This window comes from Pyxicephalus adspersus, chromosome 2 (assembly GCF_032062135.1).
Source record: "Pyxicephalus adspersus chromosome 2, UCB_Pads_2.0, whole genome shotgun sequence".
NCBI classification, from domain to species: domain Eukaryota; kingdom Metazoa; phylum Chordata; class Amphibia; order Anura; family Pyxicephalidae; genus Pyxicephalus; species Pyxicephalus adspersus.
This window is the reverse complement of record NC_092859.1, coordinates 120,786,811-120,813,813: the sequence shown is the minus strand read 5'-3', so window position 1 is coordinate 120,813,813 and position 27,003 is coordinate 120,786,811. Positions and strand designations below refer to the sequence as shown.

The following is a 27,003-nucleotide window of genomic DNA, read 5'->3' as shown; positions in this document are numbered from 1 at the left end:
GGTTGTTTTTTTGCAATGCTGCTTTTCTCTTTCTAGGGTCATAGCAGTTTATATAAACTTCAAAATATTTCTCCTTAGTGTTTTTGTTGCGTGGAAAAATATAATTTTAAATAATAAAACATCTGTTTATCACATTTTACAGCCGAATTGCTGAGCAATTGACTTTTCAGGATGCAGAGTTAGCAAAAAATAGTCAGAATCTTTAGAAGAAATTTTTTTAGAACATTTTGTAGCTACTATTAATCTCTTCCGCAAAGTTGCTGTTGTAAAATCGACCTTTTTTATTTATTTCATTCTTGGTCACTTGGTTTTCTTTTCATTTTCTCTTCTATACAGCTTGGACTCAGATCAGAAAGACCAGCTTATTGAAGTGATAGAGAAACTTTTATCAGACAAAACAACAGTAAGTTTATCATTATATTAGAGTTGATAAAAGCATTCAAGTTCATTTTTAATTGTATTTAAGTTGAAACATATATCATTCATATCAAGTCAGAAATAAACACTTGATGTAACTATACATGGCATGTTTAAAGTATTCATTTTTCTACAGAGAGATTTTTCCAGGTTGTTGAAACTTTTTCCATGTGTGCACAGTCAACAAACATCTTAGTCAACATACCAGCAGAAAGGCAGAGTGAATAGAGAATGCAGATGTATCACTGCCTGTCATATATGCTAAGACTTCATCTACAGCTAGCCAAAGCAAAGACAAAATCTTAGACATTTGAAAACAGTCTGAACATTTCTCTGGCAGTTAAAAGGACTGGTCAACAAAACCAGTAGGAAGACAAGACAAGGTATGATAACCCTGCCATAGCCATGCTGCTACTTTAAAAAGACACATTTATAAAGCAAAGGGGACAGGCAAAATATAGCCCACAGGTGGAGAATGACATTAATATTATTATTACCCCCATCTATAATAGAATGTTCTCCACAGCATTATGCAGAGAACCCTCCGAGTTAATTCCACATTGTTCGGTGGCTTGCATTTTATGCACTTCTGCAGCCTAGGATTGGTCAGAGTTTAAACATGTTCAGAACCTGGCCGTTGACAATAATTATTGACCCAAATGAACTGAGAGAGACATGAAAACAGCTATTAATATTTCTAGCTAGGTCAAGTGCTAGCACTAAAAATTTCAGAGGATGGTGGAGAAATGTCCAATTTTTTATGCATTGTGTTAGCTCCATGACCAATTCCAGGTAGCTGGGAGCAGAGAGTGGATCTTTCTTCTGTACAGTTTAGGTATAGAGGCAAAGCACCTGTCTTTAGGGGCTGTAGTGGATCTGCTTTGTTAATTACAGAAGTGCAGAATTTAGAAATTTGGTGATGGAAACCAGATGTTTAGCTGAAGAGGGACCACACTGCAGTACTAAGTATCCACAAGCAACTGGTATTGGTGTACAGACTGGACAAAGCAGGTCTGAGCATTTCAGGAACAGGATGTATAATAAAGGTGGTGAGGGAGCTGTTAATTTGCTGCCATGGATGGATTGTTACAACTAATGTTTGCTGTTGGTCTCAGATGTGCTGTAAAACAGGACACTATCCTGCTATCTGCTAGTCCAGCATCACAAGCAGTGATATTGACATGTATGGGAGTTCCCAGCAGTACTGTAATGGTACAACATATACATTCCTTCCCTAATTGCTAGATTGGCATCTTTTCTGGCCTTGTACCTGCTGTGGACATCAAGCTGAAATGATACTCTGCCAGTACTATTCTAGACCAGTGTGGGCATGGGATGCTACAAAATCTATTTACAAAATAAGATTTTAGGATAACTAAAAAATTAGGGGCAACATTGAGGCGGTATGTTTATAGTATTATTTTGGAATAGCTTTAAAGTTGGTGACATTTTTGTAAATTTGAGAACAATGAATTCTACATTTCCTAGCATCGTTTTATTAGGCTTCAGATACTGTATCTAGAAAGCAATAAGCAGTAAGCCAGAGCTGGGACTTATTTAAGAAAAATGTGTAAAAACCTCTTCCCATCTTTTCCATCTAAATTTGCCCCCTAAATATGTTGTAAAACCCCCTAGAAGAACCAATAAAAATGTTTGAAATACAAAATCAACAAATAAAGCAGATGGCATCTTGGATATTGTGGCCTTAGATCTTGGCAGATCATGATGCTTTCAGTGACACTGTTCAAAACATTTACTGTCATTATCATTAGTGGATAGTACAGGGAGTTGTTTTTCCAATAATTTAGACAGAGGGCTAATTTATGTCTATGACTAAGTGTTTTTATACAATTGGTGTTTATTCTAGGTCTGATCTTTTTTTCTTTTCCCAAGTTGGTTGCAGGCAGTGTTGTGATGGCATTTGAAGAGGTTTGTCCCGAACGTATTGATTTGATCCATAAGAACTACCGTAAGCTGTGCAACCTGTTGATTGATGTAGAGGAGTGGGGGCAAGTGGTAATTATCAACATGCTTACACGCTATGCAAGGACCCAGTTTTTAAATCCCAACCAAAACGTAAGTACCTTTTAGATACATTACATACCTAACTTACATTACAGACCACCCTACCTGGTTACTGCCATTACAAGAGTAAATTACTTAATTTTACTGTGATTTGTTGTGTAAATAAATAGCTAAGCTGAAATTACTCCAAAAGCCAGTCTATCCTCAAAGTGCACACATGACCAAAACATTTCTTTCTTTGTGGTAATTATCAACATGCTTACACGCTATGCAAGGACCCAGTTTTTAAATCCCAACCAAAACGTAAGTACCTTTTAGATACATTACATACCTAACTTACATTACAGACCACCCTACCTGGTTACTGCCATTACAAGAGTAAATTACTTAATTTTACTGTGATTTGTTGTGTAAATAAATAGCTAAGCTGAAATTACTCCAAAAGCCAGTCTATCCTCAAAGTGCACACATGACCAAAACATTTCTTTCTTTTTTTTTGGTAGAGAAGAATTATAATCCCTTTCAGTTTAGTTTGTTGTCTATATTTTATGGGGGGATTTCCCCTTGCTTCAAAGATAACCTAACCAAATAACAAAAAAATAAATTACTGCCACCTATTAGACCTTGGATGTAGCAGCTGCATTAGATTTCTTCTTTTCAGGCTAAAACTATTTTCTGCAAGTGAATAAACTGTTATCCTTCCCATTACCTCCATGTGATAGAGGATACTAAAGGTAGACCAAGTACATCCTGGTTGACATTAATTCCTCCTTCCATAGATTCAGTGGAAAAGTAAATATAGCCACTCAGAACTGTGTTATTTGCTGGATTCTAATGTCAATAAAAATGGGAACAAAACGTGGAGAAAAATAAATGAATGCAGATACATTATTTAGGGGCTGACAGGATGCAATACATTACCAGTACAATTTGGGGTTTAGATTCACTTTAACAATAAGTAAAAGGAAATTATTTCAAAGTGAGAAAACTTCCCTCCTAGGTACCAAAACAAGGATTATTATCAAAAGATTTACCGTCACCTCTTGAGTTCTTCTGATGACAACACAAAATGTTTGCATTCCCTATCACTTTCTCTCTTGGTGACAATTGTTACCAGGACAAATACAGATTGAGATTCTTCTGTTAGAAACAAAGACAGCAATTAAAACTGTGACTGGAGTTCTAACCTGTACCTACTCTATCCAAAAATACATTTTGGTCCGTACATACATTTTATCTTGCTATTTGCTCCTAGGAATCACTCCTTGAAGAAAATCCTGAGAAAGCCTTCTATGGTTCAGATGATGATGAAGCAGGAAAAGAAGACAAGGCTGAACCATCTTCTCTAGTGAAACGTAAACCCTATGTTATGGACCCAGACCACCGCCTTCTTCTCCGCAACACAAAACCTCTACTACAGAGCCGTAATGCAGCGGTAGGAAACTGCTCCTTGTATTTGTACGTTTGTAAGTTTAGTAAGTTTAGCTGGAAGATAAATAATATGCACAGTATTGCTCATTAAACAAAATCATAAAAGTAAAAAAAATGCACAGACCTTCCTTCCAGTGTTACTCTACCACTACTACTAATAAACTGCAGTTTATTTATTATATGAAAGTTTATGACCTCCTATTGTGATAACATAGGGGAATATAGTCTGTGTATTGCTGTGAAAATGGGGAGGATAACCCTCACCTCGTCTTCTGTCCTACACTATGTAAAGAAAGTGAGGACAATCTTCCATATGTGTACACCTCAATAAAAAGCCGAAAATACTTTTTAGGGCCATTTCAGACCCGAGGTGATCTCCAGCATTCTGCCATGGGCTCAAACACAGTCCCATCCTCTTTCTTTCAAGTCTATAGAAAAGGTTTGGAGTCATTTTGGTATGTTGCTTCTGTATGCTTTCCAAAAGCTGCATGTTGCTTTTGGGCACCTGGATGGTCTTTGAATATTTGCACCACAGCCATATGCAAATCGTGTTGCAGCAGGTCAGGAAGGGTCCTTGGTCTTATTTACTCTGTCTGGAATAGCCTGTTACTTAATGCATAATATATAAAATGTAAGGTTATTAACTGATACAGTGTCTAAAACTATGTTTTCCCAATATTTTGCAGGTTGTGATGGCAGTAGCTCAGTTATATTTTCATCTTGCACCAAAAGCAGAAGTTGGGGTGATAGCAAAGGCTTTAGTTCGATTGCTACGTAGTCACAGGTAAATAACACAAGTACGGTCAATGCAATCAACAATAGTTCTTGCTTTGTTGCAATTTTATATTTGTACTTACTTGTAAAAAATATTTATGTTTTGCTGTATTTAAACATTTTTATTTAGTCTTTAGTCCAAACAAGCCACATACTCCTATATTGTGTGTGACTGCACACTGTGCAGAAATTGGTCAAAGTTTAGAATCTTCCATGAAACTGAGTCTGTAATGTCCATTGTGCTCCTAAAAACCTTCAGAAGCTTCATATTAGTGGGTTCTTCAATGGCAAAATGACAGATGGAAGTCATTGGATCCAACAAAAATGGGTCACCAACACACCATTTACTTCAAAGCTTTGGATAGACAAGGTGACATTTTAGGACAAGTGAGGACCCTTTCTCAGGCAGCAAACTGTCGAGGGATCCTTAGTGGCACAAAGACATCGGATTGTTGTTTTTGACATAAATGTCCCAAGTTTTGCTTTACTTGTTGTGTTGTGGGTTATAACCCTCTTTTTGCAAAGATATAAGTGGCAAATGGGTACTGAACTCTTAGCATCACTCTTTTGTGTTAATGAGTTCTGTTGATGCTGAAATAAATAAACCTTTTTGGTATGCATTGGCTTTACCCTCTGCTTCTTTAGATAATAAACATATCAATTCATAAAACAGTGCATTGCACCCATAACAGCCCATAGCCACTGTCTGATTTTGCAGTGTTGTTGCTTTGTCTGGTGTAAACTGATTATTCCCTGGATAGTCACCCAGACATAAAATCGACACTAGTCTGGTATTGTTTGCAGTTGTAGGGTTCTTGTTAATCTTGTATGTTTCCAAGTTGCTGATCAGCTTTCACTGACCTGGAAAACAGAAAGGGATGCCGTGCTAAGTAATGGTCCATCAGCATGATAATTGTTTGTCAAATAAGAACAAAAAAGAAATGCAGCATTTTAAAAATCTGCATGAAGCTAAAGTGATATGAAATTATTCATTGAACTCACACACATATAAACTTGGTTTTCATTTATAAACTGCAATTTATGCCGTAGATTTCCACTATTATTGTGGAAAAGCTCATTAGGATCTATACCAGATTTAAAAGAGTTGTATACAGTATTGTAAGAGTTGTGTAGAATGCTTCTATTTGGCCAATGCTTCCAGTCTTAAGTTTAATACTTTATCCTAAAGGTTTTGCTAAAATTCAGCCCCTCCAGTTTTGCCTTCAGTTTTGTAAATTAGACACCTTATTCTCAAAAAAATATGATATTGTTGGCCTCCAAAATATTTATCTTTTCTTTATTCTATGTTTTCAGTGCAGCTCAGTTTAATTTTTTCAATTATTATTTTTTGTCACTTTTCTCCTAGTGAGGTACAGTATGTGGTATTGCAAAATGTGGCGACTATGTCTATTAAAAGAAGGGTAAGTGAATTACATGAAGAATCAGAACATCCTTATTTTTGCCATTCTTAACCCTTTTGTGATAACAGTTTTTGTATTGTTTTAAACAGATTAATGCCACTGTTAGGCTGTAAGGCTATATTGCCTAACCATTTCACACTCTATCAGAAAAAATATGTTCTTTTATTGGTTTATTTTTATTATTAGGCAGCTTAATAAGCAGGTATATGGATTGTTGGGTGGATTTAAAGTCTGCGTTGATATCATTTTGTGAAGTGTAAGGCACCACTACCTAAGCTATGTAATATAATGAAATTAATTCTTTATTTATTATTTATTGTTTTTAATTATTACGTTATGTATCTAAATTATAACTTTCCAGTATTTAAATAGTATGGTGTTGGTTTGTTCCGTTAATCAAAACGTATGTGATATACATGTTGTGGTATTAAAATTACTAATGTATACACTATTTTATAGTTCTAATTCTATTTCTGATGCCTTTTTACAGGGAATGTTTGAACCTTATTTGAAAAGTTTTTACATCCGATCAACGGACCCAACACAAATTAAGATTTTAAAGGTAACTGTATATTGGTATTGCAAATGCTATGCAGTATATAAACTGAAGGGCATTTTAGTTTGTGTTGCCGTTTACATAGTGGTTGTGAATATGCCAACACCATATATTTCCATTGTTTCCTTTTGTGGACAAGAGTACTTAAACAAGAACATCCCATTGCAAACAGCTTTTAAGTAATTAGCTTTTTAGCAAGTTTTTCATATATTAGCAACAATGTAACTAAATAACTACACTAATTGTAGTGTACATTCAAAAGCTTCTGAAATTCAGTTAAAATAAAATGTCAGAGTGCTGTGTCAAAGTAAGAAAGGTTTTTTTACATGCCTAAACCTATTGCAAGCATTCTTTAAAAAAAAATTATAGATGAGACGTAAATAGAGTTACTGGGCCACAAACAGTTTAAAGATTACATCAGTTCCGATATATGGGTACGTACTCAGTGATATCACAGAAAATTGTGAATACCCACTTCCCTAGAGTTTCCTGCATGCTTAAAACCTTTGCTGGGTCACCTACTTCTAGGTGGTAGACAATAAAAATGTAGTTTTTGCTTCCGCATTTGAAATGGTTAAACAATAAAATATACTTCAAATAATAGAAAAGTAAAAAGACATAAATAAAATATAACTCAAGGTTGAAAAACACTGTTTTATCTCTGCGCAGTGCTCAATTCAGCACTCACACATAGTGTACTAATGGCGTTCAACAATGACATTCAGTGGATGTACACTGGATGCAATATACACCATTTCTTACTTGCCATTTGGGAGACACTTAAAAATATCTACTTAGCACCCCATTTTTGCATTTGTGTAAATGTATTTTTATTGTTTTATTTACATAATAATTTTATACTATCAAGAAAACAATGTAGATGGTATGTTAAAAAATGGTGAATATTATACCTTTTTCATGCAGTACATACCAATCATTATTAATTATCACAGAAGTGACATTGCAAGTATGATTACTTTTTTGAAACACAGTTTTTATGGTATTTATTGCCTTAGTTCAGTATAGATGCAAAATGGGTGATCACCATACCTTGTGAAATAGTATAACTGGCTTTGCACTATCTGGTAACATTTTAGCACGTCTGGAAGCTCCCACCCAAAACGATTTTATGTGGTCCTGTAAACTTTGGAGTATGGACATGTGAGTAATTTGGCTAGACATATACCACAATTGGCATAGACATAGACAGTACCAGCTAAACCAAACATTTCAGCATACCCAAATTCCCTTAGGTGTACATAGAATATTTTGTAAATAATAAAGTTAAAAGCATATGATATCTATTCTATCTATCTAAAATCTACTCTTTTCTATGCTATGACAGCAAGTTACCATCATATTGTTTTTACTCTTACAGATATGACAGCTAACAACAAATGTCCTAAAAGTGGGGCAATGACATGTTTCCTTATTTTTACCCTTCCAGACATATATACGCAGCATGGACAAAGATTTTGTGGCTGCAACTATACAAGCTATCGGTCGATGTGCTACCAATATTGGTAAAGTGCGAGACACCTGCCTTAATGGACTTGTTCAACTTCTGTCAAACCGGGATGGTAAGGTTTAATAAGGGAATGCTAATATATAAATTTGCAAAAAAGGAAATATGTTTATTTTTTCTTAAAGCTTAACATTCCCTCAAAAACAAATTCCACTTACCTTTACTTGTGAAAATCCCTCGACCCCTCAACAAACCAAGTCCATTAGGTCCTGCACTGGCTCGGCTTCTCTCTTCTTTCTGGCGCAGACTGAAAACAGGCATGGGGATCTTCTTTCTTCTTCTTCCATGTTCTGCTCATGTCACCCGATCTTGCACTGTGCAGGAGTGAGATCTGGTGACTGTCTTCACCAAAATGTTAAAAAAAATGCCAATCTCACTGCGCATGTGTGAAATCAAGCACTTTTTTTTTAATATTTTCTTAGAAACACCCTTATGATGGACGTTTCTAAGAACATATAATCTCAGGTATGTGGGGAGGGATTCCCCACAAAATTGTAAGAAAAAACACATGTAGCAGTGAGTTAAATTCTGAATTCTGCCTGCATTTAGGAATGAACACATAAGGCTCTGGTTATAAATTATTCCCCTGCACGTTGGACTGAAATTCATTGACAGGTGTTGAAATTCTCTGTACACTCCTCCTTTCAATGCCTATTAAAAATGAATCATTCTGCCATCTAGTGGGCAATTGTCAGAAATGCACAGCTGTCACAATAGGACATGCTAGATGTATATACAGATAGTCGCCGGGTTTCATACGATATAGGGTCTGTAGGTTTGTTCTTATGTTGAATTTGTATATAAGTTAGAACAGGTACATTATTTTATTAAATGTATTTCGGACATGCTTAGGATGTTTGTCTCAACATATTATTAGGCAGTGTGTTGTCAATTACTGTATAAAATCCCCTAAGATCACCCACAACCTCATCTGTGTTTAGCAAAAGATTTCTTCTGCAAGTCATGCAAATCGCCCCCCTCCAAGCCTCTGTTCTGCATAGAGGGAGCAGGGAAGCCAGTTGGTATCTAGGAGGCGTCCGTATTTCGGATGTCCTTAACCCGGGGACTACTTGTATTATGGACGAATTTAGAATTTATAAATAGAATTTGTAATAGAATTTATAAATACACCCAATAGGCTGTAAATAAGAAATCATTGTCTAATGGCTCAAATATAGGTGCAATTTAGGGTGCTGATTTACTAAGTTTGTCATTTTAATAGTTTCAAGTGCCTTGCTAGTTTCAGGGTAATAAAAAATAGATAATTTCATAAATCTAATATGGTAAGACAAGCGTGTAAAAAGTTACTTGTAAAAAATCTACCATTGCATGCATGTTTCATATTTATTGTTTATTCATATTTATAGTTTATTTTTCTTCACATTTCAGAGCTGGTAGTAGCTGAATCAGTCGTGGTTATTAAGAAACTTCTGCAAATGCAGCCGGCACAACACAGTGAGATTATCAAACACATGGCTAAGCTAACAGATAATATTCAGGTATGTAGGAACCACTGATTAATAATGAAAATGGAGATTATTTCTGAAGCAACCTGATAGGAAATTGTGTATTTGTTATTGTGATCACTGTTTTAAAACTCTGAAAACACTCATGTTACTTATACACCTATTATACTTATTTTATTACACTTATAATAATTTGCTGATTAAAAAAAAACTAGCCACAGTAAACAAGCTGAGAGAACATGTCTAAAGGTATTCTGCAATGTGGAGACATAACTCCCCCATCTGCTGAACACACAAATATAAAATTTGTCATTCCGGGTACTAAGACTCAGGTCTGTTCATGAGCCTGAGCTGTTTCTAAACACTGATACTCAGGGCCTGATTTATTAAAGTTCTCCAAGGCTGGAAAGAATACACTTTCATCAGTAAAGCTGGGTGATCCAGCAAACCTGGAATGGATCTGGTCCAGGTTTTAAACATTTGCTAGCAAACAGCAAATGACTTTGAATAAATCCATTCCAGGTTTCCTGGATCACTCAGCTTCACTGATGAAAGTGGATCTTCTCCAGCCTTGGGGAGCAATAATGAATCAGGCCCACTTTCATTAAACAACTTTCAGAACCCATACTTTGCCCCTAACACACACTTTGTCATGAAAACAGCTCAGCAATATCCACACACTGTCTTACTACATTGTTTGTTCCTATTACTCTGTGTTATACTCATTGGCCTTTGATTTTGTTTGTTTTTAGGTGCCAATGGCACGAGCAAGTATCCTGTGGCTTATTGGAGAGTACTGTGAACATGTCCCCAAAATCGCTCCTGATGTGCTAAGGAAGATGGCTAAAACTTTCACTAACGAGGAAGATATTGTGAAACTCCAGATCATAAACCTGGCTGCAAAGCTGTATCTGACCAACTCCAAGCAGGTACATTGTTGTTCATTATGTACACCTGACCTGTGGTGTTTGTAAATCATTATTATCAAATCAATATTGTTTAACTCCATTGTGACTGCAGTAAGTTCAAATTTATATTTTCCCTTTGCTGTAAGAATGTTATTTAACTTTACAGCAGATTGTGTAACTGTGTGTTGCTAGTTCTGAGACCCACTTTTAAAATAGAAGTTAGTCTGGGCATCTAAGCATCAAAAGAAACTCTGTCATGGTCAGGAAAGCATTAAAGCATACCTAAACTCAGAATTTCCACTTTACATAAAAAGGGTTGTCCACCCTGAAGTAAAAATTCTGTGTGTTTGTTTTTTTAAGTGCAACACTCTTGATTTTTTTTTTAAAGTGTGCAGCACCGCCTCCTAATTCTTGTTCGCCTAGGCAGTCAAGAATTATTGGGAGCGCAAAGCCTCCCAGGATACCTACGTCAGGCATCCCGGGAGGCTCCTATAAATATTTTTCATTTTGTTGTTTACCTGGTGTTCAGCTTTAACTGCTGTCCTTTCCAGATGCGCATAGTGAAATCCCTTGCATAGGTTGCATGTGGCTCAATCCCCTTTTCTGGTGTGTAACAGCAAAGTTAGGTGCTGCCCATGATACTTTTTTATTTACAGTTACATTTTAAGAACAAGCCTTTGTGGGTCTACTGACACAAAAAAGTTTAGCAGAAAAAGATCTGTAAAAAAAATCAGCAAAACTTTTATTTTGTATTGTATTGTAAGGCTTGTATTTATAAAAAGTAACTAATCCACTGTTTTTTTGCCCACACAGATCGGGATCACTTTCAGTTGGGCTCTCTCTCTCACCTTCTCAATGCCAAAGCTGTTGGCTATCAGGAACTTCCAGACTGGCCAGAAGAGGCTCCTGATCCATCTGTGCGCAACGTGGAGGTGAAGGAAACTGTGCGTGCTGTAACATGAGTATATAGGGATATGGGATTGCCCACCGCTGTGCCCAGCTGCACTCCCCTTTGCTCTGCAAGACTACCCGTCTTCTTTGTCTGCTGCCTTCCTGTGTTCCTTGTACCATGTAGGCTCTCCCTTTACCTATCCAGGCCTAACCTAATGCACAATAGCTCTCTATTTTAATGCTGTTATACTGTCTTTTTCTGATTATGTGCAGCAATAGTGAATCATAAATAAAGCCAAAGACCAACATTCTCCCCTTCTCCTCAGGAAGAGGAAGACAGTGGACCCATAGACAGTCACATCGGACTTCTGGGGGAATGGAAAGAGGTTGCCTCTTGCGTGTGTGAATATCTAGTTTGCAGTGTTTTTTTTTTCTTGGGATCACTCCCATTCTTTTCTTCTGGGTTCACAAATACTATACCAAATTTCCCAAAATGTAGCAAGTAGTGCTATATGGTTACATGCAAAATGTAATGTGAACCCAGACCTGAAAGGCATGCTAATCAGTGTGATAGTATAAGTTGTGTGTTTAATGCTGGAAATCACATACAAAACTTTTCAAGTATCTGCTCAAAACATTTTTACCTAGCTAATAACTTCTAGTAAACATTTGTCCTACTGCAGTTAAAAAAAACTCTGAAAACAAAGCTATTTTCCTTACTTCTTTGCCCTTCTTGCTTCTTCTATGTATATGCATTCTATTCCTTAGTTTCCCTAAGTCCTGTTTGCTGGCTGAAGTGTAATGCTTTTTTACTAGTGTTCTACCCTTTACCACCTAACTGCTTGAAGCAACCAGCTCTATGCTTTTTTTTACTGGGAATGTATGTCTTAATTTTTTTTTAAATATTTGATTATGTTCAAAAGTCACACAATTTACATTTTTAATTTTTTTTGTCAAGTAAATATACAATATTGCATATGAGAATACAAAAGCAAAGAAATGGCAGGACTTTAAAGGCAGTAAATATCATAAATTTATCATAATTTTTTTTATTTCCTTCATTAAAAGTAACAATTAAAATATGCATGCCTTTTCCCAAATACCAAGTTTCATGAAGAGTCTAATTGACATTCTAACATACATGGGCTAGATACATTGTACACATTACATATAATGAGTGCACTTGGTGCGTCACAGAGGATGGCGGTTCTCCTTTATAACTTAAATGCAAGTCTGTCTATGGATGGAATTATGTGAATAAATCTAGTTTTTGAAGATAATTGCTTGTTGAAACTCCATAATGGAGTGAGCATTACCAATAGTAATTTGAATAGTAATTTGAGTACTGAATATTACTGTGGAGAACATATATGGGACACCGCCATCTCTGTATGTTGTGTTGCCTTCATACCAAGGGAATAAGCATACCGGTAATTGTAACATCTTTTTGTGCTGATACACCTACTATCTACATCCCGGACATAGTCTGCGAAACGTGTTGGATGATCTCAACATATGTAATGTGTACAATGTATCTAGCCCATGTATGTTAGAATGTCAGTTAAAATCTTCCTGAAACTTGGTATATGGGAAGAGGCAGGCATATTTTATTTGTCACTTTTATTGAAAGAAATAAAAAATGTATGATATTTTTATGATATTTACTGCCGTTAAAGTCCTGTAATTTCTTTGCTTCTGAATTCTCTAATGTATATTGGGGATGTTGGAAGCATTGTAATTGTTAGAAAACCAGACGATACAAATGATGACACAATATTGCATATGTTTTATTTTTTAATCATATATATCTTTGCCGGGAGGTGGAGCAGCTATAAGCTCCTTTGCCCTATCATCTCAATACAGAGATACAGATGGAGATACAGATATAGAAATGAAAGACACAATCTGAAAAAGAAAACTTTGCATTGCTCTCTTTTTACGGAATCCTTCTTGCTCTGAGAATCCTATGCCATTAATGCATCTTTTATAAACTGTTCAATTGTAAAGTAAAGATTTTATTCAAAGAATACAAAACAGATCTGTTAGATCTTTAACAATAATTCAATAGATCTTTAATGATGCTTTCATGCTACATTCTACAAGTTTATTCAAAATAGTGTTTATTGGCCAAAATGACTCACTCCAGAAGCTGAATGCCTAATAGATATCCTGTAGATCTGGACAGAAGATGCAGGATTTTCAAACATTAGGCTGCTTGATAAGTTTCTGGTAACCTAATAGCACTGAATAACCTAGGCGCGAGGAAGCCATACATAAATAAATAAATATGTGGGCAGATATATGGTTGTATATTTATTAAACTAACAATCCCACAATGCAAATGCTGCAAATACAATTCCCATAAAAAAAGTTGAATAACATTGGTTGAATAGTGCGATAAATTAATCTGGAAATGTCTGGCAATCCAGCTAAATTCCCCTGAACAACCCAACACTCAGACAGTTGGTTCTTTACGTAAGGAGATTTTCTTTCACCAGTTTCATTTAATGTATTTATTTTTTACTTATTCTCTGTAATTTTTTTCTTGAACTTCCCAGGTGCCTGAATGGACAAAGTGCCCGAGCAGAGAAAAGCGGAAGGAAAGAGAGGAAAAACCTTTTTATTCCGATTCAGAGGGGGAATCAGGACCAACAGAATCTGCAGATAGTGGTAAGAGACTAGAAAAGTGCTTGCTCAGTCTTAAGTCATAAGATGTGAGCAGACATAAGTACTGTTACTAATCTTCCAATGCACTGCATGTGCATTTTGTTCCACAGAGCCGGAGTCAGTAAGCGAATCAGAGAGTGCTGAAAGCAGCAGTGGCAGTGGATCTGGATCAGATAGTGAAGAGGAGGAAGAAAGTGAGGAAGAAGAAGAGGAATCTGAAAAAGAGGAAAAAAAGAAAGAAAAGAAGAAAGAACCACAGAGTGAGGGAAGGTAAGAGACCTATTACAAAAGTAGTAACAAAGAAAAAAAATCTATGTACAGTCTAAGACAGTTAAAGGCTGAATAGCTAATTGGAAGGTGAAGGCAAAAGAAGACCACTGCTGAAGCCATACCATTTTAGAAACGGGGTTTCAATCAACACCCAGATGCTGGGAAGAAGAGGAGTATGTGTGTGGGAAAAACTTCAGTCCACCGAGGATGAACTTGTACTAATTTTTGGAATGTCTTTTACTCTGATGAATAAGACCTGGACTATCCAAAGGCAGGAGTCATGGACCTAGTGACAGTCTAGGCGGCTTGCATATCTTTATCATATGTCGGTCAAATGGATGGGAGAAGGAACAAAACTTCTATCTTGCCCAGGGCCCTATTTTGTCTCAATCCATCTCTGGTTACAAGCACAAAGATCAATGTGGACCTATGTTATTACTACTGGTGGAAGCATACCGAACGTACAATCCCACTTGTCCTCATAACCTATAGAAACTGTGCTCTGACAGTTGAAGGGAACATTTTATTATAAGATTGAGTAGAATGGAGTAAAACTAATAGTAGAATGTAAGGGACATTTACAACTATACTATTATATTGAAGGGACAATTCCAATTATCTCCAATCACTAAAAGTATGCATAGAATATGTTAGAAGAGAATATGTTAAGGTAGCCTTGCACTTACCAATTTTTTTAATAGATTAGACGTTAGTGTAAATAAAAACTTTACATATTACATTCATTATAATATTATGTTTTTTGAAAACTGTGACAGTTCCCATCAATGTTCATAAATATATTAATCAAACATCCCATTCACAGTTGCATAGGGGATTGTAACATTATGCACGTTTTTTAAATAGATGTATATTTTAATTATTTTTGACTATTGGTTGAATTTGTCTCTTTTTTTAACCTTCTTTGAGAACTTTGCTTGTTATTGTGAACAGCGGGTTGATAATAGCACTCTCAGCCGATTTACAATAACAATTTGTAGCTGGAGGGGGCAGAGTACTGAGGCACTTGATGGTCAATGGGTACAAGATGGTTATGGCAAGTAAAAAAAATATTTAGGATAATATATTAGAATTATTTTCAAATTGCAAATCAAGTTATTATCAAGTTGCCACAAAATCATAAATGTTTTTTTAGCAACTCAAACAGTGTCTTTTATCTGACTGCACCAAGAGTATTTGGGTACTGAATTAATCTTCTATTTGCTCATAAATACAGGAAGTGATGCATGTTTGCTATGACATAATACTTTGAAGCGCACGTGTATGGATGTAATTTTGAGCAACTAATACCACTGCAGCTTAATGTATATTTCACATTGTAATCTTTTTAGGGTGGCATAACTTTTGCTAAGAATTTGTTGTCTGAAGATGTGCATATTACTGTAAAATGCGTCACAACATGTTTGAAGTTGTTAAATGGAATTGAATATTGATCCTGAAATTGCTTCCAGGGGAGCTTGTGGGCATGTTTTGTTTGCCTTTTTGTAATTATTGATATGAGGAGCATTGGATAAAACGTCTTTTGGATAACTGTGTGACTCATGTGATATCCCCCACACTACTGATATATGCTAAAGAAAAGTCAATATTAGGAAAATATTGATCAATATATGGGCAGCACGTTAGCTCAGTGCTTAGCTCTCTCACCTGGACTCCATCTGCAGTGCTATATAAATACTGGTTAATAATAATAAAATAATAATATTAACAACTGACCATTGTGTGGCCACCTGAAATAAGGTAGACATATTTACCCATTGGGCCTGATTTATTAAAGCTCCCCAAAGCTGGAGAAGACATACTTTCATCAGTGGGGTGATCCAGCAAACGTGGAATAGATTTCTTCCAAATCATTTGCTATTTGCTAGCAAATGTTTTAAAACCTGGACCAGATCTATTCCAAGTTTGCTGCGTCACCTAGCTTCACTAATGAAAATGTATTCTCTTCAGCCCTGCAGAGCTTTAATAAATCAAGCGCATTGTCATAACATTGCATTCTTACCACACACTTTTTAACAAACAACAGACTGATGTGAATTTAGAAATCATAGTCTCTCACAGACCTGTATTTTCATATCTATATCACTGGTGTAGGCAAATTATTATTGAGGAGAATATCCAATATAATGAAAAATATTATTTCAATAGTACAATCCTCCTCTTGTAAGTTCTGAGACAGTCATCAGTAAATGATTGAACACAACTGTGTAAAAAAATATTATCTTGTATAAAGATTCATATATGCAGGGAAGAGTTGCTTAACACAGAACAATACAATGCATATAACAAATAACAATATTTTAGACAGGACCTACAAACAATAACTACCATCCCTTGGCCAGCATCTTTGTGTGTCCTTTATGGGTCACACCTCTCCTTCACTTCTCTTCTGCCTTTATTCTTCCCCTTATTGTATCTCTCCCCACAGTGTCAACCTTATCTGAGCAACTCCTTTTGAAGAGTCTTTCTCACATAGCATTTCTGATTTGTCAGTAAACCACACCAACATATTTTCTTGCAAGTTGGATAATGTAATGCAAGAATGTTACCTGTTTGCTCCAGATGCAAACGACTTACAAACAAACTGAATCTCTGTCCAAACATAAAGGGTGTGTTAATACAAACCCATTTATATTTTACCATAACCTGGAAATTGTACACTGGGTTTACCTAAAAGTGACAGAGCATATTCAGATTCAGCCATTTTTTGGCACATCTGAAAATTCCGGATGTATGGGTCCAAAATTTAAATTATCTATGTCTTAACAGAATATAACTGGCTGTGGAGTTGCTGACAACTTTAGGAGAATAATATTGCTGATTTATTTGAAAACTAATTATGTGCTAAAATAATCATGCACTGTGATTATTTAAAAAATCTGGAGATATATTTTAAAATAATAGTAGTTAAGAGAATATATTGCAAAGATAGTTACCACATTCTATTTTGACAGTGATGAAAGTGATAAAGACCAGAAAGTGACAGCAAAAGGGAGGAAAACTCCTGCAAAAACAATCCAGAAGTCAGCCTCTGAGGGAAGCAGCTCCGAGAGCAGCCAGTCTGAGAGTGAATCTTCATCAGAAGAGGATGATGATGAAGAGGAAGAAAAAGATCAGCCTACTCCTGAACCTAAAAGGAAGAAGACCGTAAGCATCTTGAGAGTGAGTGAGAGAGAGAGAGAGAGAGTGTGTGTGTGTGTGTGTGTGTGTGTAAAATAATATCTAACACTGTTTTAGAAATATTACGAAATCCCCTATGTCCTTAGTACTAGCCATAGTGGATGGAGGAGTGCCTTTTTTCGTAATTTGCTGATTTTTCATTTCCTACATAGCCATTATCTACCAAGCCAGTATCAAAACAGACCAAGGAGTCCAAGGAGATGTCACTGCTGGATCTGGATGACTGTGAGTACAATTATAGTAGTGTCATTCTATCTTATTCTTGACGTGCAATGTGAAAGTTTGATAGGGGAGATATACATAGTTAAAAAAAACCCTGCCTGTCAGCTCTCTCTTCATAACAATTACTTTAGTTCCATTTAGGCCCATTGTTGACCAGCATAACAACCTGCAGATGCTAGTGCATGGTGGTTTTTGACAGTTTAAGGGCCCACAGGCTACAGCACAGTCATTGCCATCTCTAGTGCTGGTACACTTGTCATGCATCTTGAGTGGTGCCCTGCATGTCTGCTATTGCACAGTGCAAGCTGTCTGTGCTAAGTCTGCTCCAGTGGCATGAACAGGAGCCAGCAAACCAATGAGAGAAGAGTGCCACTCTCAAGGGTTGCAGGGCGAGTGAGGATTGCAAGGCTTGGTGCAGAGAGATGGTGGTAGGATTTTTTTAAAGCTCAATGTATTACTTTTCTAAAAAAAAAAAAATTAAGGTGTGAATCCAAGAATTACTACTAGTGTTTTCTTTTTCACAGTCTCTGCCCCTTCTGCTCCAGTGGTAGCATCAGGAAACATTGTATCTTCCAGCCTCGTGACTGACCTGGAGGGATTGTCCTTAACAGATAATTCTCTGGCTCCCACAGTGAGTTAACTCTGATATAATTAAGGCGAATAAAAGCTTTTATATCATAAAAAAATCCTTAAATGTGCTTTCATTCATAAATGTAATCTTTAACGTCTTTTTGTAGGTAATCAGCCCAATGTTCTCTTCTGGACGGACCTTTGAGCTACTGCATCGCATGACAGGGGAGGGCCTGTCTGTGGAATATTTGTTTAGTCGCCAGCCTTTTACACTAGACCCTCGTATGGTGTCTGTACAGATGCAAATATCCAACAACTCTGAGAGTGAGGTTCGAAATATCCGTATCAATGAACCCAAGCTGCTTTCTGGCATGAGGATAAAGGAGTTCAAGGAGATCGGTAAATAGGGTTTTAACTGACATTGATGAGACTAAGGAAATGTAAATTAAAGCTGAACTCCATCGTGAACAGTTGTAAAGACAGGCTCCTTTCTTGTACTGATTATGCTTCCTCTGATTTTACTGAACACAATCAGCTGTCACAGTGTGCAATAAAAGCTTCAGCAAGTCAGGGAGCCAGCCTGATTTCCATCATTATCTAAATCATATGACCCCAGCCCTACTGCCCCTTACTCACTCTTTTATTCACTGGATTTCATTTTTTAATGATGGTATTTTAATGATTGCATAATGTTTCCCAATAGTCAGCCACTGCTTGTATCAAGTTTGAGGGCTGTTGAGAAAAGTACTAAGGTAGGTTGCTGTAATATTTTCAAGAAAATATGTACAGCACCCTCCCAGTGTGCCATGAACTGTCCAAAAACCATTGGGTCATGGGGACTTTTCTGAAGCATACTGAGGGACAACAGAATCTGATACCTTCAGACTATGCTTCCATCTTTGTGAGTATTAGACCTTAGCAAAGAAAACACATGCTCAACAGGAAACAGGATAGAGAAACCAGTTTGGACACCCTCCTCACAGAGGTTATAGTCACAACAAAAACCATTGTGCTAAATAAAGTAAAGATACCAATGCCTCTGATGGGTTCAAACAGGGTGTAGACAGAACCAGATGCCAATTTCGGTCATAGGGGAATAGTCGGGAAGAAAAATGTCTGTACAAAGGACTTAACTGGGGAAATGGAGACCATATGTTGCTAAAAACAATATGGAAAGGGCAAATATTTCAACAGTAATAGTCCTGAGAGCCAAGGTTGATTCAAAACCAGTCTGTAGAAAGAAGGGGATTCATTCTAAGAAATAACTGACAGAATTAAATCCTCCCAAACTCATGCCAGGTGAAGCATGCTATTGACTATAAAGAAAGATGGTGAATAGCAGTCTCTTTCAAAAGTTCCTGGTGATCTAGTAGAGACCAGAACCCCTACAACATCTACCTTGGCCAAACAAATTCAGTGAAGATTCTGAATTGCCCTCCATTATGGTGCTGCCGAGCAGTTAAAGATCAATTGCTTCCATTACATAATTAATGTACACAGATACACACCTATCTAGTTTGGTAAACCAGGAACCCACAAGGTTCACACCCAGTATCCTCCGACCTGTGACAAATGTACTGGAAAACCTTTGGGTGTTGGTGCCACTATTCCAGTTTCAGATGTTGTTGGCTGAGAAATTGCCTGCCAGTTGTCTATGCCTGAAATGTTAAGAAAGAACTCCTCATCCCCCTTACGTATTAGGAGAAATATCTGCTAGATAACTGAGCCACCTCTCTGTGTCATGTAAATGTAATCAAAGAATAGAGAGCAGAAAAGAGGTTTGAGGCTCTGGGTTGTTGTTTGAATATACATACGTGTATTAGAAGCTTTTTACATCGATAGCAACTAGTAGTACATATCGCTAATCCGGATTAGCGCGCAACTCGTTATGGTCAAATATCTTCAGGATACTGTAATGATATTTTAATAGTTGCCTACATGTATAGTATGCTGAACCCCTGTCCTGTGAATGGTTAACAGGACAGAAGTAAATACTGTATATTCATGTACTACTATTTGCGATAGTAAATAGTAGTTTTATCGATGTAAAAAGCTTCTAATACACGTTTTATATTTATACATTTATATTCAAACAACAACCAAGAGCCTCAAACCTCTTTTCTTCCCTCTATTCTTTGATTACATGTGCCTGGAATGTATATGGATGACAGGGCCAGAGTGAGTTGTTCTGCCCAAGACAGCATCCGCTCTATCTCTCTTGCCACAGATAGACTACTTGTTTCTCCTTGATGATTGATAAACACCTTAGCAGTAGCATTCTCCAACTGGACTGGGACCTCTAGAGGGCTTGTGGATTGGGACATATGGGTCAAAAAAATTTCAAGAAGAAAGCATTTTCCTGAACGCAAAGCCAGATGTCTGAGCCGCCAGGCCAGGGAGGGCTTTGACTTCTGCGTCAGAATTACCTGACTGTCCATGGACTGGTCTGATTTGTCCCACAATGTCAAAATACTGTGTTGAAATGTGAAGTGCACATCTTGGGAAGAAAGACCTTGTCTAGCCTGTATGTGTGAGTAGGAGCTGATATTCCAGCTGATGACTAAGTTACATTGCCAGATGTTGAATAGCAGTTGCAACAGGAAGGGATTTGCTATTTTAGAGATTTTAAAAGACCCTAGTCTGGAGACAGCAGATTTACATTTAGTTGTATAAGTACTGCAGTATGCAGTGCATCAATCAAAGAGAACATCTCTTTTAAATTTGGAGCTAAAACATAAGACTGCAACATCTGAGATAAAAGCTCATCATGTAAAGCATAACAGCTCAGCCTCTAAAAGTATTTATTTTAATGACATCTCAGAAGTCACCAGAGAAGGGAAGGTCATGAGAGTGTGCTTATAGCCTCTGCAGTGAAGGTCCATGATTAAATTAGGAGGCTGACCAATAAAGTCATGCATGATTTAATTAGAAACTTCTTTTGATAGGGCAGTGGAAGATGCTACGCTCAAGGAAGCTAGGAGGGTTCCAAGAACAAACTAGACTCTAATATCAGAAAGCATGTATCCAAGGAAGATCGAATACTATGACCTGCCTGGCCTGAGTCTTCAGAGATAACTGCAGCGGCAATGCCAACTGCTCCATGAATAACTAAACCAGAATAGGGTCTAAAACGTGTCTGAGCGTACTTCTAGACTGTTCTCTATATGCCCAGTTTAGCAGAGACCAGAGGCAGTTTTCCCCCACACTTGCAAAAATCTGAGGCATGCTGGTAGTAGGAAGGGGTATCTTAGACAGGCATAGATGTTATTTGTTTGCCAGTGTTTATTTTACCTAAAAGTGGCAGCATATTGGGATGGTATCAGATTTCTGTGTGCTTTAATGGAAACAAAAAGAAAAAAAAATAGCAACAGCTCCAATCAATTGTCAAATTGACAAAGTCATAGCTCACTTACTAATAGGCATGAGATTTGGGACTTATTTTGGTTTAAGGCAGATCCTGCTGGTTCAACATTTCACAAAACTGCTGGTAAGTATGTGCTCATGTTTTTTTCAGTAAAGGGCTTTTTTAAGGGTATTTGCATACTTTCACATTTAACTCTTTCTAGGAATGGATATAAGGGGTACTAATTTACCCCTGTACTGATTGCTCTTTGACCAAATGGATACCCATTTGTCCCTCTAGATTCCTCTATAACCCTCCCTCCAACAAACGCCAATTTGATGTGAAGTAGATGTGTCGCACAACATTATAAACCCTGTGCTAAAAATCCCATTAACTTAGTAATAATCAAGTGATAAATATTATTATTATTATTATTAACCTCCCGACCGTTAAGCCCGACCTTGGTACGGGCTTCAAAAAGTTACAATTATTGATAAACCCGAACTTTTCTCACCGTATGAAAATACAGTGAGAAAAGTTCGGGTTTATCGATCACTTACCTGGTCCCGCTGCGATCGTCCATCGGTCGTGTTCCAGCGTCGTCCTCCAGCGTCCGGTGTCCTCTCCGGGAAGAAGAAGCCGGCGGGCTTCTTCTCCCTCCGTGCGTGATGACGTCGGCGCGTGTGCGGGAAATTCAAACTGAAACTCATTCAAACACATTTTGTATTGGATTGAATACAAACTCCTGTATCCAATCCAATACAAAATAATTTAAAATAAATACAAAGTATGTAATTGGTAAATTCAAACTCTCATTTTGTATTGGATTGGATACAGGAGTTTGTATTCAATCCAATACAAAATGAGAGTTTGAATTTTTTTCTCATTTTGTATTGGATTGAATACAAAGTCCTGTATCCAATCCGATACAAAATAATAGAAAATATATTTATGTGGTTTTGTCTATAGGTATGTGACGGACACTAGGGAGGTGTTTTAGAAAAATATATTACTATACAGTATACCGAATTATCTCATTTTCAGTATTTTTCATTTATTTAGGTATTCTTGTTTAAGCTGATTTTTTGTGTCTTTTATTTAACTTTATTAAAAGTAATTTTTTTTTTTTTTACATGATTGTGTGTTTCAAACATTTTTTATATTCATGATATCTACTAGAACCCTTGTTCGGATATATTTCTGTAAGTTACAGGTCTACAATTTAAAAAAAAAATTTAATGAAAAACAGTGTAACGCCTTTGGAACAGAAATCTAGACCTCAGTGTAACGCCCTGGTTAATATTATTAATACACTTTTACCATGTAATAAACAATAGTCCAGTTCTGGTTTTCTAAAAAAAAGTTTTCCTTCTTTCCAGAGTCTCTGCCTGTGGGAGATGGCACCACTGTCATAATGGGCATTGACTTCTGTGACTCTACTCAGGCTGCAAATTTCCAGCTCTGGTGAGTACATTTCTCGCTATTTGTTACATAAATAGATTTGCTGAATTTTATTAGGTTCCTAAAAGCATTCACAGGTAAACTGTCTTACATACTGTAAAAAATCTCTTCAGTGGAAAAATGAATAATATGGTGCGTTCCTTTTGCAGCACCCACACCCGCCAATTTTACGTATCCATCCAGCCACCTGTGGGGGAGCTCATGGAGCCTGTTTTCATGAGCGAAAACGAGTTCAAGAGGGAACAGGGTGAGTGATGGCAAGCGTGCAAGGGAAAATTATATACAACAAAGGGACAGGCAGATTAAAGAGAAAGGAGTGGAAGAAAGAGAACTGACATAACATTTATATAGGCACTATAAACACTTAAATGATCAAACAGAAATTTCCAACATGTTCAAAATTACATATTACTATTATTATATAGTGTAATGCCTTCTTTCTTTAAAAAAAAAAAAGTATCATTATCTTTAAAATGTATATACAAAACATTAGGGGGGGACCATCATACTCACACATGTTGACAACCAGTTTTGCAATGTGGTCTGCATAATTTGTTTTTGTAGTCATACTTTGCATAAGGTTTGTAAAAAAATGTAACATTTTCAAAGCATATATTAAGGCATTTAGGTGTATTTTTTTCTAAATACCATCCATATTTTTTGACATTCATGTTAGTTTTCTACGCTTTTGTTCTTCTGTACATTAGAATAGCAGTATGTCTCTATATATTTTGATAGGAATACATGAATAGGTGTAAAAAAAAAAAAGGTAGAAAAACTTTTCTGTAATTTAAATATCTTAGGCCCCTTTTTGCATTAGTCATATAAGTAAAAGTAATGCAATGAGCAGGATGCCACTGTCTTCGTACTTAATAGAGTAGAATACACAATGAGCAATACTTTCTTTTTCTAATGTAGGTAAACTCACTGGCATGAATGAAATCACAGAGAAATTGACATTGTCTGGAAAATATAACAGTGACCATGTTATTGTGCAGCGAGTCATATCCACAGCCAACATGAATCGAGTTCCCTGTGGTGCTGATAAAGAATACAGGTAAGGTGGAGCTGTTGTGGAAGGATATTTAAATACCATTATATATTACCTTAAGGGTTTTATTACTATACTTTCTGTAAACAAAGTGGAGTCCTGTGTTTTTGAGAACAGAGTTTATTAAGATGTTATAGGGAAAAAAGACATCCAGTCCTGTCCCCATCAGCCCAGAAAAATCATTCTGATGCACTTTAGATTACATATGGAAGTGTTTTGATTTTCCACAAAAGAATCACACAAAATCAGCAGACAATCCTGCCATTTCCTATTTTAGCCATGTGTTTAGAGCTGTGGACAGCTGTGCACAGGACACTTGTGTATTTTACTTATCTTACCTCCTTATCTCCTATGTCATTGAGCTGCCATTTAGGGACCAAATTACCCCTCCCTAATAATTGCAGTGCCTTTTAATATTACAAGCAATGACTAATACCTCTCTGTTACATGCAGTGTTTCATACATTGCTACATACATTGCATACAGAGTCTTATATCTATGTATAACACATTGTGAATCAAACCTCCTCATGTTTGAGTCATGCCATGTCAAGACTCACACTTGAGACATGGCCTGTATTGCAGGCCATGCCTCATACCTTTCCACAGTACTTCTTCTTGTAGTACACATAGTCAATAATTGTGTTATACACTGTGCCTCATACTTCTGTTTTACACACAGCTTCTAATACATTCAATACACTGTACCTTATGCCTATGTATTACATGCAGTTCCTTATTCCTCTATTACAGCGGTCGCCAACCGGTGGTCCGCAAGAAAATTTTGGTGGTCTGCAGCTCTGGCTGGTGCACCCCCGAGCGGGCTCAAAAAAAAAGGACCCTGCTGGGGGGCGCACCCGCCAGAGCCGCGGACCATGTCCGCCATACAAACTCCTGGCTCAGGGCAGTGGGCGTCCTGTGTCCCTGGACACAACCCGCCCACTTTCCTATCGCAGGCCTAGATCTAGAGTGGGTGGGGTTATGCCATCATGACATCACTATGGGGGAGTTTCTCCACCTTTGAGTGACACCCGGCTCCCCGCTAATGTGCAGTCAGGAACGGGTAATTTTAGTAGTCCAAAAAGTGGTTTAGTGGACCAAAAAGGTTGGCGACCACTGCTCTATTACATACATATTACATACAGTGCAACACAAGCTTTGTAATAAATGTATTGCCTTTTGCCTCTATTATATGCATGTCTCCTCCCTCTGTTCCACGCTGTGCCTCATACCTCTGCATTTCATTAAGTGCCTCATACTACTAATTAATACATGTAATAACTCAAACCTCCCTATTAGGAGCAATACCTCATACTCTTATATTACATACTTTTTTCTTCATACCTGTGTACTTTACTGTATTACATGTGTGTGTCATACCCCTCCATAACATGCCATTCCTCATGCCTTTCTTTTGCCCAGTGTCTCATACCTTTTCTTACACACAATGGACCTGATTTAATAAAGCTCTCCAAGACTGGAGAGGAAACAATTTCATCAATGAAGCTGGGAGATGCAGCAAATCTGGAATGGATCTGGTGCAGGAATGAAAACATTTGCTAACAAATAGCAAATTACTTTTTACAAAATCCATTCCAGGTTTGCTGGATCACCCAGCTTCACTGACGAAAGTGTATCCTCTCAAGCCCTAGAGAGCTTTAATATATCAGGCTCAATGCCTTAACGCTCAGTATTGCACACAATACCCCATACATTTTTTTTGGCTTACAGTGCCTAATATTTCTGTATTACACTACAGCATACCTCTCTATTACACAGAGTCTCTTATAACGTATTACAGTACCCCATAACTCTATATTGCACACCGTATTTCTTACCTTATATTACTTGTCTTGTCTATATTTATATTTACCTACCAGGAGCAGGAAATCAGCTTATCACTATCAGAATATACTGCTTTCTAATAGTTTATATTCCTTACATTGGTGTAAGAACTACAGTAGGTCCTAATACCAAAACCATCCTGTTTCTATTGAGTGCATATTATATGTTAGTGGCTAGACAATTTATAATATTCTGTAATGAAATACATGCTTAAAAATGACATTTTTTATTTTAAGCTCTTGTTTGTGCTAACCTGCTGTTTTTTGATACAGTAATACAGAAGCCCCAGAGGCAGAACCCCCCTCTTTAAGGTAGTGGCGACTTGACGTGCCTCTGCAACTGTCTTCTGCTTCCCTTTATCTTGCTTTCTTAATATCAAAGGCATGACGTGTGCATTATCTGCACTTTATAGAGTTGTCCATTTAAAATCTGCCAGAATATAGATCTACATTTTTAATCTATGCCACTTATTTTCCCAATTTTGAGCTGATGCCTTTACTATCTGAGATGTTCTAGTATACCAGCGCTGCACACTGCTTCTTTGCACCACCTATAAACTGCCAATGTAATATATTTATAACTGCTGATGCTATGTTACTTTCTATCTGGAACAAGTTAATGACAATGCCAGTCATACGGTATGCTTTTATGTTGCTAGGCCATTTACAGAGTGAATAATACTTCAGAGCAAATGTATTCTATATTTTAGACTAACAGCTATGAGTCAAAATACACACATACTCATCCATAGGCCCATGGTTGTTTATCTGAAGAAATTGAAAATGAGAGCCAGAACATGAACACAGTTTCTTTTTATCAGTTTTGAATTATGTTGAATGCTTCTTAGCTTTTAATTATGGAATAAACAGATTCTTCATCACTGGCTCACATATATGCATTCATTGTGAGATGTTGGCCCTGATTTTTAAAAGATCCCCAAGGCTGGAGAGAATAGACTTTAAT

At 36.9% G+C, this 27,003-nt stretch overlaps 1 protein-coding gene across 1 annotated transcript in view; it reads left to right on the top strand.

Annotated features, from left to right (window-relative positions):
• AP3B2 (adaptor related protein complex 3 subunit beta 2) overlaps positions 1-27,003 on the top strand; it is a 42,760-nt gene that overhangs the window by 13,582 nt on the left and 2,175 nt on the right. Inside the window, 18 exon segments of the mRNA XM_072402236.1 lie at positions 337-403; positions 2,311-2,493; positions 3,698-3,877; positions 4,560-4,657; positions 6,014-6,068; positions 6,559-6,636; positions 8,012-8,204; positions 9,539-9,648; positions 10,368-10,544; positions 13,973-14,084; positions 14,192-14,351; positions 17,324-17,531; positions 17,702-17,774; positions 18,296-18,402; positions 18,509-18,740; positions 23,064-23,148; positions 23,295-23,392; positions 24,064-24,202. Coding sequence (XP_072258337.1) covers positions 337-403; positions 2,311-2,493; positions 3,698-3,877; positions 4,560-4,657; positions 6,014-6,068; positions 6,559-6,636; positions 8,012-8,204; positions 9,539-9,648; positions 10,368-10,544; positions 13,973-14,084; positions 14,192-14,351; positions 17,324-17,531; positions 17,702-17,774; positions 18,296-18,402; positions 18,509-18,740; positions 23,064-23,148; positions 23,295-23,392; positions 24,064-24,202 — 2,355 coding nt within the window.